This window comes from Ctenopharyngodon idella, chromosome 7 (assembly GCF_019924925.1).
Source record: "Ctenopharyngodon idella isolate HZGC_01 chromosome 7, HZGC01, whole genome shotgun sequence".
NCBI classification, from domain to species: Eukaryota; Metazoa; Chordata; class Actinopteri; order Cypriniformes; family Xenocyprididae; genus Ctenopharyngodon; species Ctenopharyngodon idella.
The window spans coordinates 42,234,083-42,252,124 of NC_067226.1; the positions used below are offsets into that span (position 1 = coordinate 42,234,083).

Here is an 18,042-nt window from a genome sequence, read left to right on the forward strand (position 1 = left end):
GCAATAGCTGCTTTATTTAAACTTGTTTCAGCAAATACATACTTTTGCGTTTCGTCACCTACTTCTGACTTCTAATTCTGAAGACACTTTGATTGTACTCAGAGGACGGCAGTCTAGCACATGAAACTGAAATGCTGTATACTTGCACCCAAAACTTAAAGGGTTAGTTCAACCAAAAATTAAAATTATCCCATGATTTACTCACCCTCAAGCCATCCTAGGTGTATACGACTATCTTCTTTCAGATGTACACAATCGTAGATATATTTAAAAAATATTCTTGCTCCTCCAAGCTTTATAATGGATGGTTAAGGGGGGGGCCACATTTTGAAGCATCCATCCATAATAAAAGTAATCCATTCGGCTCCAGGGGGTTAATAAAGGCCTTCTGAAGCAAAGCGATGAGTTTTGTAAGAAAACTATCCATATTTAAAATGTATTAACTATAATAACTAGCATTCGTCAGAGGATTTCGATATAAGAGAAGAGGAGCTTGAGTTTGTTGTCCAGCCCAATTTGTTTGAACCGCAAGAGGCGTCTAAGCTTACAATACTGCTACATCCTGCGTCATACATCGTGTCGGGGTAACTCATTTGGCGCAAGTTGACTTGCACAGTATGTATACAGTCGTTCACCGAAGCTAGTTATTTGAATTTATTTTTAGTTTTAAAAATGGATATTTTTCTTACATAAATGCATCTTTTCACTTCAGAAGACCTTTATTAACCCCCTGGAACCGTATGGATTACTTTTATTATGGAGGGATGCATTATTTATTTATTTTTTATTTATTGCCTTCAAAATGTACCCCCCCCCCTCACAACTATTATAAAGCTTGGAGCAAGGATATTTTTTATTATATCTCCTATTGTGTAAATCATGGGATAATTTTCATTTTTGGATGAACTATCTCTTTAAGAATATGTCGTCATTTACTCATGTTGTTCTAGACCTGTGTGTTTTTTCTTCCTTGGAATACAAAAGATGTTTAGTAGGATGGTCATGCTGCTCTTGTGTGTACAATGAAAGTAAATGTTGACCAGGGACTGTCGAGCTCCAAAACGGACAGGAAGTATGAAGAATTGTGGTACTTGTAAAGTGCTTATTTCCGTCATTTTTGGAGTTCGACAGCCCTTTGTCACCGTCCACTTTCTCTATATGAGGAAAAAGAAACCATATAAAGATCCTGTCTAACGTCTTTTGTGTTTGACAGGAGAAAGAAAATCATACAGGTTTGAAAGATATGATGGTGAATAAATGATGCCATGGTTTTGACTTTATTCTTTGACCTAGTGAGGCACTGAAATGGATTTTTTTTAGCAAAACACTAAAACCAAAATTATGAAACTAAAGTTTTAGTAATTAAATTTGGGTAATTGAACTCAGTATGCTGTTCAGGGTGTTGTGTTCACAAGTTAACCAGTTGTTGTAAAGGTTTTCAGCAATGAGCCATCTCTTGATATTTCAGCCAAACACATTTTACACATTGCTACTCTAGCATCATTTTTGGTCACAGTGAAGTCCGTCCACATTCCTGACAAGTTTACCTGTTGCAGTTTATCCACATTGTGTAGTTTATCCACATTTTTAGTCAAAATGCACAATAAGGTTCATTAGTTAAACATTAGTTAATGTATTAACTAACATGAACTAACCATGAGCAATACATTTGTTACTGTATTTACTAATCTTCGTTAACGTAAGTTAATGAAAATACAGTTGTTCATTGTTAGTTCATGTGAGTTCACAGTGCATTAACTAATGTTAACAAGATTTTAAAAATGTATTAGTAAATGTTGAAATTAACATTAACTAAGATTAGTAAATGCTGTATAAGTGCAGTTCATTATTAGTTCATGTTAACTAATGTTAATTGTAAAGTGTTCCCATATTATTTAATGGACCATGAACTAATAGCCATGTTTGTATTAACTAACTAATAAAGATGAATAAATACTGTATCCGATGTGTTGCTCATTGTTAATTAATGCAACGTTAACTAAGGGAACTTATTATAGAGTGTTATGATTGTCTAAATAAATGTGCATTTGTGTTTGCAGCTCTTTTATCGTGTCACAGACGAGCGTGCGAAGAAGTGTGAGCTGCTGTTGGTGGGAATGATCTGTTACTCCAGCAGACATTATTGTGCCTTTGCCTACCACACCAAATCATCCAAATGGGTTTTCTTTGATGACGCCAATGTCAAAGAGGTAAGACAATACTTGCCTCTTATGGATTGAGTACTTTTGTCTATATATTTGCACAATTACTATTCAGAATCCTAGCAACTACCTATCAGTCCTGGCATTGGTGATGTGCGTTATTAAACAAACATTCCCTCTGTCCACATATTTAAATATCTAAACATTTGTGCCATTTTTCACTGATCACATGGTCATTATTTCCTGTAACTTAACACTGCAACTATTGTTTCCTCAATTCTCACACTCACTCGAAGGGTTTATTGTACACTGAAAAAAAAAAAAAATGGTGGATTTATTTTGAAACCATTTCACTCAAAAATTGCTATTAAATTTCACGATTAATTACAAAGAAACAAGAAGTAACACATTTAGTTAAATGTGAATTTTTAAAGTAGAAAAAATGAAATAGTATTTTTTGTATAACATACTCCAAAATAATCTTTGTTCTAATTACAACTTTGAAAAATCATTTTAATAGTGTATGTTTCTTCATCAAATCTTTGAAGTACAGACATTTTCTTTATGCAAAATATATTTTTCTCTTAATTTTGAGGCAAACATGTTATTGTCATTCTATTTTTACTTTAAGAAGATTCTTTTAAAGCGTAGTTATTAAAATATGGCCTTAATGTATGTAATCACAAAGCAAACACTCATTATTACCTGCCTAAACAGTCACTATTAAATGCCACCAAATAAAAAATTTAGATGGAATCCAGTAGTTGTGAAACATATTGATATGCAGTGTAGTGGTGCATGGCCTGTATCTCTTCATCAATCTATCAGTAGTGTGCGACTTGCTTGCGTGTGCACTTCAGCTCTCACTGGGCTAGTGGTGCCCGTCGCTCCCGCCAAGATGGATCACCCTCACACACACACTCAATATGTGCACTACAGTAGATGTTTGTGTGCTAACTTACAGTATAGAGAGCCAACTTAGTATGCAACCTAAGAGAACTGATCACATTTTTTTTTTTTTTTTTGCAAATGTCTTTACTTCATTATGGCAGTTTTATTGATTTGTTTTTTAAAGCATGTCTTAATTAATCTTTTATACAATCTTGTCTCTCATTTGCTTTGCATTTTAACCAACATGGTCTCATTAGAAGAACGTGCCTCTATTTGCATGTTTGCAAAACTCAAAAAATGTACCAATACATACAAATCACTGCCGTTTCCAGCTGTGAACACTAGAGGCAATAAAACAGCCTCTAGTAAAAATGTTCATGCAGTTTCTTGCACAATACAATGTTATGACCTCAAAACCTGTTATGTATGATCAGGGCTTGACATTAACTTTTTTGATCACCAGCCATTTTGGCTAGTGGTTTTTCAAAGTTACTAGCCACTAGCATTTTCACTGGCCACAATTTTAATCAATACCATGGAGAAAACTGTCATATATGTATTTTTAATATTATCTCATAATTTGGCAGCAGGTATATTAGGCTGCTGTCACTTTAAGACCTGACGCACAGATCCATTATACTGTTACACATGCTGTGTTTACGTGAATACTCGCCAAGACTGACATTTTGACATTATTGTGTGTATTTGACTGTTTAAGCATGATAAGCAGCGAAAAAGAACTCAATTTAGTACTAAGAGGTGGCTTTATGTATGCGCACTTTATGTGTGAGCACAAAATGTGTGTGAATTAGTAAAATTATGTGCAATCCCACGCCGAAATTCAAGTCCATGAAACACCAACAATACTCATCCGGAAATGAGTGAGTGTGTCAACTCACTGTCGGAGAGATGAGAGAGCGAGAAAGCACAGCTGGAATCGTGTATCTTTTCTGCAGAAAATGAGTAGGCCTATTAGAGGCGTTATTTCAGTATCGATATGTATCGAAAAATCGATCACTACATTGCACTTAATTTATTATTTTAGATGCATTTTTAAAAGTCTACAATTGAAAAATGTATATATTATATAAAATTCAGCCCGCTGAAATGGCTAGTAGGAGTGACTGCTTTACACGGCACTGCTAAAATCCACATGTATATGGCGAGTTGGCGGGTGTTAATGTCAAGCCCTGTGTATGACCTCAAAAACAATGTTATGACCTTTTTACCATAGTGCATGATTTGTAAAGTAATACATTCTGACGTATACATCACATAACCAGTTCCATATGTTTGGCTTTTCTGACATACCAGACTTGCTCGGTACCTGGTACAACATTACACTTGTGATGTGGAGCACTCGAGTGTGAGTCCTGTGAAACATGAGTCACGATATAAAGGACACAAAAGACTACAAGCTAGATGTCTGTGAGGGATGGATTTTTCAATTCTGCTCCCGCCCACTTCCGCAAGATTCTGTCCAACTTCCAGCAAAAAATGTTACATTTTATCCCACTCCCACCCGGAACTTTCATGTTTAGTTCTTTTCCCACCCGCAAAAGCATGTAGGAAGAGGTCTAGATTCTCTAGTTCTGGTGTCAATTTCTTCCAATTTCCACACGCACAACGCTTCAGATTTCCAGTGACAGACTTGTGCGTGCTGTTATTATTAGATAATTATATTTTGCGGGAACCCATGAGTCATTTCCTTTTCCCGCTTCCCACGCACATATCGGTATCTTCCCTCCCACACCCGCACTCAGCAATTTAAAACTTGTCCCGCTCCAGACTCTGTTGCGTGGGGTGCAGACCTCTAGTTACAAGCAAGCTAAAATGGCATGGTTGCTTCAGCAAATGTGTTTTTTATGTCACGTTTGCTTTTGTTAACACTATTGGGTATGTTTATGGTTTGGTGTAGGTGGCAGTACGTTATTTTCAAACACGATTAACCTTTAGCATTAACCTTTTAGCACCACTCATGGGACATTTTCATTTCTGAACTGCCTTGATACGTATAACAACCAGTGTAATAAAACTTGGCCATATTCACATCTGTTTTGGATAAAACTGAACATGCGCCACCTAATGGACATTTCAATGTTGTGAAACGCGCAAGATGCAACGTAATATAATTTTGCAGAAATGTTGCCACAGACACGTTTATCCAGTGAGCCTGGGTTGCTTTAATGGGAAGCACTGCGTCAACATCCTGCTTGCTGACTTTTCCTGCTTTTCACTCTCTCTCTCTCCCTCTCTCTCGCTTGCTTGCTCTTTCTTTCTCTTCTGTCTGTTAATTAAGAAGGAAGGTTACATCTGTTTGCCTGGAGAGACTTTGTAGTACAGCCTGCATACTCTTACCTAAGCTTTCCTGAGGCATGCTTGCCTTCACATCTAATAATAATCTAAAACTTCAGATAGCTTTTCACTTTTTCACTGCTGTCTGTTTCACATCTGTACTTTACCAATGTTACTAAAGAACTGTATACCTTTTTTTTTTTTTTTTTTTTTAGGTGGGATCCAGGTGGAAAGATGTGGTCACCAAATGCATCAGAGGTCACTTCCAGCCTTTGCTTTTGTTCTATACTAACCCTGATGGCAGTGCTGTGATAACAGACGAGGCCCAGCGGACCAACAGCAGTGCCAGCCAAAATAAGAGCTCAATCAATGGAGACGCACCAGGTAGAAAACCTTTCAATGCAGTTTTTTTGTTTTCAGGTAAATTCAACACAAAAATATAAAAAAAATAAATAAAAAAAAATAATTTTGTTGGAGAGCAGTTGATTCTGCTTTGACTCATTTTGAAACTGCTTTTGTTGCTGGTGCCAAGAAAAGAAAAAAGTAGAAATCTTACATATAATAAACAGTGATATTAAATAATTATTTTTAATTAATCACAGTTAACTATTTAATCGATTAACAACCCTAAATTTCTGATGGTGACTTTCTTAAAAAAAATGCTGCTCAAAATACAGTGTCCCAAAAAATATAATAAATAAAGTAAAAATATAGTAAAGTAAATAATTTTGTTGTTTTTTTCCTTCAAAATTCTGTTCTGTTAGAAGAGAGGATAATGGCAGTGTGAATCTGTCTAATGCTAGTATAGATTACCACCAATTGACCATTGTTTCCTATTGTTAGACTCTGTGTATTAGCCAATGCATATGCAGTTCAATCTGTATATAACGTTGTATGTGACGAATACAGTCTTGAATCCTAAATCAATGCTTAACCAGTTCTGCTAGTATTGGTAGTAAATCTAAATGTAAACCTTGGACCACTAACAATGATGATTCACTACAAATTAAATACGTTTAGATATAACAGTATTGTTTCTTCTTCAAATTGTTAAACATATGATTTTGTCAAATCTATGTGTTGATTAGGTATTAGAGCCTGTATCCTTATTTTACTGACATTTTTCATAAATTATAGTACAAAATGAAATCATAATGTATTTTCAGACAAGTTACAGCCTTTGAAAGCTGTGGGTGTTTTCTTCCTTCCTTTCCTTCTTCCTCTCTGCCTCTTTCATGTTTTAGTTTTACTGAGATGCCAATTGCTGTAAATTTGTGTGGTAATATACATTTAAAATTCCCTGATAATTTACTCACCCCCATGTCATCTGAGATGTTCATGTCTTTCTTTCTTCAGTCAAAAAGAAATTAAGGTTTTTAAGGAAAACATTCCAGGATTTTTCTCCATATAGTGGACTTCACCAGGGTTCAATGGGTTGAAGGTCCAAATTGCAGTTTCAGTGCAGCTTCAAAGGACTCTACACGATCCCAGCTGAGGAACAAGGGTCTTATCTGGTGAAACAATCGGTCATTTTCTAAAAAACTTCATGCAAGACATAGGCAGAAGTACCAAGCAAGTGTTTACAAAGCAAAAGTGCAAAGACTGTCAAACGGCCTTTACAAAAAAGGGATGAAAATGAGATGAAGTTTTTCGCCCTACCACAGTACTTCTGCCTATGTCACACGTGACCTTTCCAACCTGATTACGTAATCTGTGGCGCATCGCAGAGTAGCGCAAGATGAGCATTTGTGGTTAAAAAGTATATATATACATTTAGAAAATGACCGATCGTTTCGCTAGATAAGACCCTTATTCCTCGTCTGGGATCATGTAGAGCCTTTTGAGGCTGCAGTGAAACTGCAATTTGGACCTTCAATCCGTTGAACCCTGGTGAAGTCCACTATATGGAGAAAAGTCCTGGAATGTTTTCCTCAAAAACCTTAATTTCTTTTCGACTGAAGAAAGAAAGACATAAACATCTTGGATGACATGGGGGTGAGTAAATGATCAAGAAATTTTAATTCTGAATTGAACAAATCCTTTAACAAATAAACTGATAGAAAAAAAGAACTATCAGTAGTTCTTAATAAAATAAAATTAAAAGAACAAAATGCTTTGTCTCTCAGGTACTCCTATAATGGGTGGTAAGAAGTTGGAGTTGACTCGAGAAAACTTGACTGCTTTCTTCTCAAATCATGGTACACTGAAGCAGAAGACTCAGCCTCCCTCTGTATTCAGTCGTGGCAGTAACCAGACTAGCGGCGGCAGAGGGCCAGGTAATAAAATAAAATAAAAAAAGTACATCAGACTACTTGAAACATGAACACCTCAAATTATATGGTTGCTATCACTTTACCTCACAGTGACTTACTGCCTATAATATAACTAGGACTATTATTCACTTTCATGTAGCAAATGCAAATGCCCCCTTTTTGAGCATAAATCTGAACTTAAATGGTTGTAATTTATGAATGCTCTGGAATACAGACCTAATGTTGGTCTCTTTTTAAAGAAGACACAGCAGAATATTCCAGAAGTGAAAGCAGCTTAAAAAATGGAAGTTTAAAAAAGTTATGGAAGTTTAAGTTTACTGTAAAGCAAATGGACTGAACTAAATATTTTGTATTTTATACAAAATATGTATTTTACAAAATAATTTGTCTCTAAAGTTGCTAGAAAATCAAAGCCATATGTCTAACCAAGTTGTGTTCCAAATTTGAAGTTGAAATCACAAAAATCAAGCCTCATAAAGGGTTTGTTAAAGTACCTTTCCATGGTAAGGCAATGTCCAACTTTGAATGTTTAGGCTTTCGGATGATACCTAATTTATGATTACTAAAATATTTGATGGGGAAAAGAAGTAAAAAAATAAAAATAAAAAAAAAACCTGCCAAAGTGTCACTGGCACTGACAGTTAACCTCACAAAAAACCTCACAAGATAATATCACGATTTCTATTCTAATTTGATTTATTGTGTATATATGTTTCACGACATAGTGAAACATGTGAAAAAGGTTATTTCCTCTTTGAATTTTTTGAACAAATGTCTCTACTCAAGATTGTGTCCTTAAAACAAAAGATCCAAGAATTTCTGTTACCTTGATTTACCTGTTTCAGCCATCTCAAACCTCATGCTTTTTTCATGAACGGTGCACTAGTCAAAATGTTCTCTGTTGGAGGCAACACTGTTCCCCCGCAAAGTGTTTTAATACCCAGAGGATCAGAGAGAAGTACAGGATGTTTGAACAAAGACAGACAAGAAAGACCTGCGGGGAGATGTATCTCCTCATACTCCAGTAGCCCACATTCCACTGTTATTACAAACCATAATGGCTTGATGCGTCTCTTTTTATTGCTGAAGTTTCCTCTCCACTAAAAGCTCTTAGATCAACTTCGTAATGGCTTTCTGTCCTTAGGCAGTGAAAATTTGGCTTGGGGAAGTAGCTTATAAAGTGCAAAATGAGTCTTTTTATTATAGTCTTCAGGTGCACAGCTCCAGTTTGAACAAAGTTTTAGTAGAATGTGACAGTAACTTACACAAGTCATTGCAATAAATTTATTTCATGGACATGTGTACATTTGTTTCAACAGTGTTTTTAGGCAGTCTGAATCTAATATATAATGGCCCCAGAAAGTTTTTATTCCTAAACCACACTTCATGTATGAATGCCACTGCATTTGATGATAAAACAACTAATTTCACTTTTCTGAGCCATGTAGTTCTTCTTCTACTTCTTATAACAACAATATTCATAATATACATATCATAATGTTTGTAGTTTTTCTTCTTCTTCTTCTTCTTCTTCTTCTTCTTCTTCTTCTTCTTCGGGTTTGGTTTAGTTTATTTATTTGTTTTTATTTTTTATTTTTTTGCTTTGACTGTTTTGTTTAGCTTTGGCTGTGTTTTTGTTTTGTTTTACATTTATGCATTTGATAGATGCTTTTATCCTAAGCGACTTGCAAATGAGGAACAAAAGCAACAATATTCATAATACAATGTTTGCAGTTTTCTTCTTCATTTGTTTGGGTTTGGTTTGATATAGTTTTAGCTTTTTTGCTTTGTTTGACTGTTTTATTTAGCTTTGTTTGGCTTTGGCTTTGTTTTTGTTTCACATTTATGCATTTAACAGACGCTTTTATCCTTAGCGACTTGCAAATGAGGAACAAAAGCAATAATATTCGTAATATACAATGTTTTTTTCCTTTCTTTATTTGTGTTTTTTTTTTTTTTTTGCTCTGCTTTGTTTTGTTTAGCTTAGTTTTGTTTTGTTTTACATTTATGCATTTAACAGACAATTTTATCCTAAGCGACTTGCAAAAAAAGGAACAAAAGCAACAATATTTGTTATATGCAATGTTTATAGTTTTTTTCTTCTTCATTTGTTTTTGGGTTTGGTTGGGTTTAGGTAGGTTTTTTTTTTTTTAACTTTGTTTTGTTTAGCTTAGTTTTTGTTTTGTTTTACGTTTATGCATTTAACGGACGCTTTTATCCTAAGAGACTTGCAAATGAGGAATAAAGGCAACAATATTAGTTATGTTTGTAGTTTTCTTCTTCTTTCTATTTGTTTAAGTTTGGTTTGGTTTTGGTTGGGTTTTTTTGTTTTTTGTTTTTTTGTTTAGCTTTGTTTGGCTTTTTTTGTTTTGTTTTATGTGTATGCATTTAACAGATGCCTTTTTTTTATCCTAAGCAACATGCAAAAGAGGAACAAAATCAATTTTGTTTTTAATGTGGCTTAGATGTCCATGTACCTCTTGGGGCCACTGTAAGTGTAAACTTTACAAAGTTCAGAAGGAGATCTGTATCTTTTAAGTATGTTTTGGAATGTAAGATGTGATCGCAGATAGCATGATGTTTTTTCTAGTAACCCCTCGCTAAGAGACCATTATGTGACTGCAGTGTGTTTGAGGGCAAGAAATGTCCTTTCTCTTTTTGTTATCTGTCTCTCTCTCTCACTCTTTTGCTCTCTTGTAACACTTCATTGCTTTTCTCCTGCAGCACAGCAAAAAAAAAAAAAAAAAAAACTGAAACACACACACATTGATTGCCGTTAAGGCTCTTAGGCTCTACTGTCCTTCCCATAAGCCTCAGGGGTGTATTTAAAGAGTGCAGAGACCACACTTTCTCCCACCATCCCAATGATCCTTAACTTCAAGTGTACTCTAACACTTTATTTGAAGGGTGCTGCGTATGGATTTTACAGATGATCCATAAAACATGCTTTTTTTTTTTTTTTTTTTTTAATGGCTGCATTAACATTTCAGAATTCCTGTATAGAAAGTGCTAGATTTAGACCTTGATATATGTTCATTTATAGTAAAGCTAATGAATTCAAGCTATATAGTTTTTAATACCTCTGTGGGACCTCCATACTGGCAGAAATCTCATTTAGCAGATTTTAAATTTGTAGAATTACATCTCTAGTGAAAGTGCTGCTTTTAACCATATACGTTTTGTTTGTCTTACAGTGAAGATGAACCTTGATCCAAAGAGTCGATTTAGAGAGATTTTGAGGGAGCTGCCGAAAGAAGGCCGTCCCATCAACCTTATCAAAAAGGACTCGGACCGGTCACAGACAAGACCAGAAGCACTTAGGCACCGGGGTAAGAATGTTACATTTTGACTGTTTTGGGTTAAAATATTTAAATAAAATGCTATTAGTGTCATTTACAAAGGCAAGCTTATCTTATTACTATTGTTTGTATTCACGGTTTGGGATTTAAACAAGCAAATTTTGCAACTATAGCAAAAAAGACATTTTACTGTGTCACTGTTAAATCACACCCCTTTAAAGAGGCAATATTATACCCTTTTACAAAGTCTTAATTTTGTTTTTGGGGTCTACTAGAATAGATTTTAATGTTTGAATGTTCAAAAAACATAATTTTACATTGTTGCAGCACCTCTCTCCCCAGTCTGTTAGTAACAGTTTAGTTCCTGTCTCTAGAGTTGGAGGTAACGCATTACAAGTAATGTGAGTTACGTAATCAGATTACTTTTTCCAAATAACTAGTAAAGTAACTTTTACATTTAAAGTTACTTTTTCAAATAAGTAATGCAAGTTACTTAGATTTTCCATTTATTGACTGACAGCTCTCCTGTTCACATGTTGAAAGATCGTGAGTAAGTGCAGAGGTGTTGTATAAACATGATGGTTATTGTAGTTCTATACTAAACATGAACATGCATTTCACATTAGCACAAAAACAGATTCAGTATTCCTCAAAATAAATAAAAACAGTGAAATGCAAACTCAGAATATTACGCAAACCAATGTGTTTACTGCTGACCTTCGATGATCCAATTCAACCATACTAATAAGCGAAAATGACTTTCGATAAACATCACATTTGTGTTTCATTTTTGTTTTTATTGTTGAAGAGTGCTGAACTTTTTTTTTCTGAGTTGCGCCCTCTACTGAACAGGTGTGAATTTGCATTTCCTTCAGCCTGAGGCTTATTCTTTTCACTTTTAGTGTGAAAGGGCCTTAACATTTGCCAAAAATAGAATAACTTTTTTGTTATTAAAAAACAAGCAAGCAGGCCCAGCCCAGATGAGAAAAAGTAACGCAAAAGTAACATAACGCGTTACTTTTTATAAAAAGTAACTAAGTAATGCAATTAATTACTTTTTTAGGGAGTAGCGCAATATTGTAATGCATTACTTTTAAAAGTAATGTTGTGTGTTGTGATTGGTTAACCACTTCAAGCGTGTTTCACGGCCCTTACCATTACTGCGAGTTTCAACACACTACTAACCAGGCCTCGCCCCTTTATTTTGCATACACCTTGGGCGGGAATTATTTAAATATGAAATATTGTGACGTATCCGTTCCCCAAGGAAAACTCAAGATTGAGTCATTTTAGGGAGTTTAATGATATAGAGTGTAACTTAATTTAGAGTGACTTTGTTCTTTGTAAATGTGCAGACCTTTGTCATGCTCAAACAGCAACATTACACACTAAAGAAGAAAATGTAAAAAGCATAATAGGTCATCTTTAAAAAATCTTCTCAGTCCTCCTTAGAGAAGCACAGATGTGTGGTAGTTGCACTCGGAGCTTTTAGCAGAGCTTTGGAGTGGAATAAACTAGCTCACAGTGCTCTGCTGGTCCTTATGTAACCCGGGGTCAGCGAGAAGTGTTAAAAACACAGATTACCTCTGACGTGTGCTCCATCCTCACGCTGGGTATTGTAATCTCTAACAGTTCCTCAGTCTAGCTTGTGCTGAGCGACCAGCTCTTTTTTCAGCTCAAATTAATAATGGGTCATACTGGGTGATGCAGTGATATTTTGATTATTGTTATGCACCTCTAAATGGAGAATTCAGTAGATAGTAATGTAGTATTTTCATTTTGTTTTAATCAGTCCTGCCATAGTCAGTAAAATAAACCAGATAATTGACAGCAACTGTATGTCCACCTAACACAATTTCTGGGTGTTACATAAAATGTTCGATTCTGTATGCCAAATCATGTCTCAGGACATTTCACATATCATCATGCAATGCAATTCCACCTCCACTACCTAGTTTCCACATAGTTTTTATAATCATTGAGTCCAATTTCAAACCAATAATGACTGTATCGACACATTGTGTCAAATTTGCTGAAGGGATCAGATTGTGCACACCACACTGCATCACCCGCACAGAAGCTCCACTTGCATAACCACACTAATGCTGGATGAGGTCAATGAGACTCACTCAAAGGGCCATAAAGGCTTTGCTGGAGCCTTTCTAATGAAACAACATGTCCATCAGATCAAGTCATCTGTTTTAGAAAAGATTGCTTGCTGAAAAGTAAGGACGTTTGTCTGAGGGACTGCGTGTGCTTCAAAGACAAGTATGAGCTCAAAAGAATAATTCAGGCAGAAATAAAAATCATTTACTCACCCTCATGTCTTTCCAAACTCGTATGTCTTGCTTTTTATGTGGAATACAAAAAGAAGGAATTTTGTATAATGTTTCGGCTTCTCTTGTCCATATAATAAAAGTGAATAGGAGCTTGAGCTGTCGAGCTCCGTAAAATTATCAGTCTTCTTTTGCCTTCATTACATGGAAAAGAGTGACTAGTACATTCTTCGACATTTGTTCTTTTGTGTCCTACAGAAGAAAACAAGCCATACGGGTTTTGAACATAAGTGTGAGTTTTTATTTTTGGTCAGCTATTCCTTCAAAAGTAATCCCTTGTGAAAAAGTAAACTTTAGCACTTACAAAAATATTCTTAAGTGTGAACTGAATATAATGTTTTTGGACACTTAATTGCATGTTATTTACAATTAAGTGAAATATATATTCTAGTTTATATTAGATGCAGTTAGTTGAACTTGAGAGTGCTTTTTTTGACTCTCTTAATTAGGACTTAAGTACATTTTATATGTAATTTCATGATTCTAGTATCTTATGTGGTTAATGTGTTGCCAAGCATAACTAAAATAAACTTCATTGTAATTTCTGTTGAAACTTGTATTACATGTATTTGAATATATTTGTAATTACACATTTGTAATGAAGTTGCAATCAGTTAATTTCAAATGTTAACTTTTAAAAAACAACACTACAGTTCAAATTATAATCAAGTACTTTACATGTGCTTTAGTATGTTTGTCAACACATCAAAATTAGTGTACTTTAAAATGCGACAAAAGATTAAAACATGATTTGAAATGTACAGGTGCTGGTCATATAATTAGAATATCATCAAAAAGTTGATTTATTTCACTAATTCCATTCAAAAGTGAAACTTGTATATTATATTCATTCATTACACACAGACTGATATATTTCAAATGTTTATTTCTTTTAATTTTGATGATTATAACTGACAACTAAGGAAAATCCCAAATTCGGTATCTCAGAAAATTTGAATATTGTGAAAAGGTTCAATATTGAAGACACCTGGTGCCACACTCTAATCAGCTAATTAACTCAAAACACCTGCAAAGGCCTTTAAATGGTCTCTCAGTCTAGTTCTGTAGGCTACACAATCATGGGGAAGACTGCTGTCCAAAAGACGACCATTTACACCTTGCACAAGGAGGGCAAGACACAAAAGGTCATTGCAAAAGAGGCTGGCTGCTCACAGAGCTCTGTGTCCAAGCACATTAATAGAGAGACGAAGGGAAGGAAAAGATGTGGTAGAAAAAAGTGTACGAGCAATAGGGATAACCGCACCCTGGAGAGGATTGTGAAACACAACCCATTCAAAAATGTGGGGGAGATTCACAAAGAGTGGACTGCAGCTGGAGTCAGTGCTTCAAGAACCACTACGCACAGACATATGCAAGACATGGGTTTCAGCTGTCGCATTCCTTGTGTCAAGCCACTCTTGAACAACAGACAGCGTCAGAAGCGTCTCGCCTGGTCTAAAGACAAAAAGAACTGGACTGCTGCTGAGTGGTCCAAAGTTATGTTCTCTGATGAAAGTAAATTTTGCATTTCCTTTGGAAATCAGGGTCCCAGAGTCTGGAGGAAGAGAGGAGAGGCACACAATCCACGTTGCTTGAGGTCCAGTGTAAAGTTTCCACAGTCAGTGATGGTTTGGGGTGCCATGTCATCTGCTGGTGTTGGTCCACTGTGTTTTCTGAGGTCCAAGGTCAACGCAGCCGTATACCAGGAAGTTTTAGAGCACTTCATGCTCCCTGCTGCTGACCAACTTTATGGAGATGCAGATTTCATTTTCCAACAGGACTTGGCACCTGCACACAGTGCCAAAGCTACCAGTACCTGGTTTAAGGACCATGGTATCCCTGTTCTTAATTGGCCAGCAAACTCGCCTGATCTTAACCCCATAGAAAATCTATGGGGTATTGTGAAGAGGAAGATGCGATATGCCAGACCCAACAATGCAAAAGAGCTGAAGGCCACTATCAGAGCAACCTGGGCTCTTATAACACCTGAGCAGTGCCACAGACTGATCGACTCCATGCCACGCCGCATTGCTGCAGTAATTCAGGCAAATGGAGCCCCAACTAAGTATTGAGTGCTGTACATGCTCATACTTTTCATGTTCATACTTTTCAGTTGGCCAGGATTTCTAAAAATCCTTTCTTTGTATTGGTCTTAAGTAATATTCTAATTTTCTGAGATACTGAATTTGGGATTTTCCTTAGTTGTCAGTTATAATAATCAAAATTAAAAGAAATAAACATTTGAAATATATCAGTCTGTGTGTAGTGAATGAATATAATATACAAGTTTCACTTTTTGAATGGAATTAGTGAAATAAATCAACTTTTTGATGATATTCTAATTATATGACCAGCACCTGTACTTTAAAGCAAAACTTTTAATTTGACATTATTACAAAGTGCACTTTTTAAAAGTGTATTAAGTGTGTTAAGAAACGGTCATTAAAGTTTACTGTCATTAAGTACAATTAAGTTACCTTTTATTTTAATAATGTTATATTGTCTGTAAGTAGTTTTTTTTAAACATACAATAACTTTATTTTAGTGTCCTTGTTACATATGTTACATGAACTTAATGTAGTAATAATAGTAAATTGGTGAAGTGACGTGACATGTAGCCAAGTATAGTGTGCATTTTACCCATCCAACTGCACACACAGCAGTGAGTAGTGAACACACACAAACACACACCATGAACAATTTTTTTTTGCATTTGTTGCATTTTTGCTGCGGCACCCGTTAGAGTTGTCAAAAGTACTGACTTCGGTACCACGTCGGTAATGAAATTTTAAAAATGTGGCGCTGTTGAGCGGATTTGTAAACCCCTCTGATTGGCCATTGTGTCCACGCGCTCATCGGATATGTCTGTAATTGGCTTCAATGATCAACGCTTCAAAAACGTTGTAAAGAGTCATCAATGATGCTCTTCACTGAGCGCTTACACAGATTTCAAACGCTCCCGTGATCCGATGAGCACGAGAACACAATGGCCAATCAGAGGTGTTTTTACGAATCCACTCAACAGCACTCAAAGCGTCAAATTTTTTAAATTTCAGTACCGATTGGTACCAAAGTCAGTACTTTTGACAACTCTAGCGCCCGGGGAGCCATTCACTCCCCCCACATACATTTCATGCCAGTACTGAGACTCAAACCCTTGACCTTTGGGCTATAAGTCCAACTCTCTAACCATTAGGCCAACCATAATCCTAATATTTATTATTACTTCGTATTTAAATATATAGTTACACTGTAACAAGGACACCTAAAAATAAAGTGTAAGCAAATTTAGTTTTAAGATTTGAAGTACATTACAGTTGCACATTCAATACAATTAAGCACACTTTTTTTTTTTTTTTTATAGCTTGGCACATTGGACAGTGCACATAACTGGGCCATATAGACATAAGGTTATGGGTATCACAAAGTCATTTCCTCATGTGCAGTGAAACTGGCTCACCATATTGTGCATGTCATGTGACCAACATTACCATCTCCTTTTATTGCTCATAAGCAGTAAAATTGTGGTTTGCAAGCCAAGCTGCTTGACTTTGCTTTACCCTTTTTAAGTATGTATATGGCTTACTAATGGCTTTTTAGCCTTCAGCGTGTAGATCTCTGACCAGACTGCCTTCATCTTGTAGAAAGTTAAGTGCGTAGGCTGTTTGACAATTCATTATGCCAGATAATTAGCATTTTCAGTGTTAATGACTACCACAAGTCAAAGTTGCATTAATATCTAATGAGATAATGCTGTTTTTTAAAGCTCATACTGCGTAACGATATAGGGACTTGGCAATGTGGAATGGCACCACAGCAGTATGGATTTGCACTGCCGCAGAATTTCTATGCCAGCCTATTTAACAGTGCCAATATCAACACTGTTCTGCCCAAAGAGAGTCACTCTTCCACCTTCACAAGAAAAAAGGTCATCCAGGCTATTAGTGCAACCCCGCATATGTCGGAGATGGATGATTCTGGACAGTAGATTGGAAGGAGCATCTGTGAATTGTTTGTGTAATGTAAATGAACAATTTAATAACGCAGCAAATTTGAGAGTGAACCAGGCCTATATTCACACAGTGGCAAAATGCATTTATCAGTCCTGTTTGGAAAGCTATATACAGTTTATATACACTCTCAAAAATGCTGGGTTAAAAACAAACCAAGTTGGGTAGAAAATAGACAAACCCAGTGGTTGGGTTAAATGTTTGCCCAGCATGTTTTTATTTAACAGTTTTATTTAACCCAACTATTGTTAAAAATTTCTATATGGCTGGCTTAAAATGAGCCCAAAATAGGTTGGAAATTTAAAAACAGACACATAATTGCTAGAGGCAACAATAATAATCAAAAGGTGAACATTAATAAAGAATTTAATAAATGTTTGTTTAATTATTATTCATATTAATAAATGTTAATTTACAACATATTTTGTGTTCATTTTAAGCAAGAAATACAGTAATTTTTAAACAATAGTTGAGTTAAACAAAACTACCCAGCAGGATGGGCAAACATTTAACCCAATCGCTGGGTTTTTCCTTTTTCAACCCAATTTCAAAGCATTTTTTAGTGTACAGTTTGGTCATTAAAAAGATTGACAACTCTTAAGTGCTGAACAGTTTAGAATTAATTATTTCTTGAAAAACTGAAGTGTATATTTTTCAGTTTTAAAATAGAAGTTTTTACATACATTTCAAATATATTAATATTAAATCAAATATCATTAATTATTGATTCACAAATATTATTACAAAATTTAACAACCTGAACTAACATTGTCTTG

General features: G+C 35.4%; 1 protein-coding gene across 3 annotated transcripts in view; it reads left to right on the forward strand.

The window, feature by feature from the left end:
• LOC127515735 (inactive ubiquitin carboxyl-terminal hydrolase 53) overlaps positions 1-18,042 on the forward strand; it is a 60,923-nt gene that overhangs the window by 27,280 nt on the left and 15,601 nt on the right. For all 3 annotated transcript variants that reach the window (XM_051899700.1, XM_051899701.1, XM_051899702.1), the window contains exons 10-13: positions 2,061-2,210; positions 5,564-5,732; positions 7,475-7,624; positions 10,816-10,950. In XM_051899700.1, coding sequence (XP_051755660.1) covers positions 2,061-2,210; positions 5,564-5,732; positions 7,475-7,624; positions 10,816-10,950 — 604 coding nt within the window. The remainder of the gene's footprint in view (positions 1-2,060; positions 2,211-5,563; positions 5,733-7,474; positions 7,625-10,815; positions 10,951-18,042) is intronic.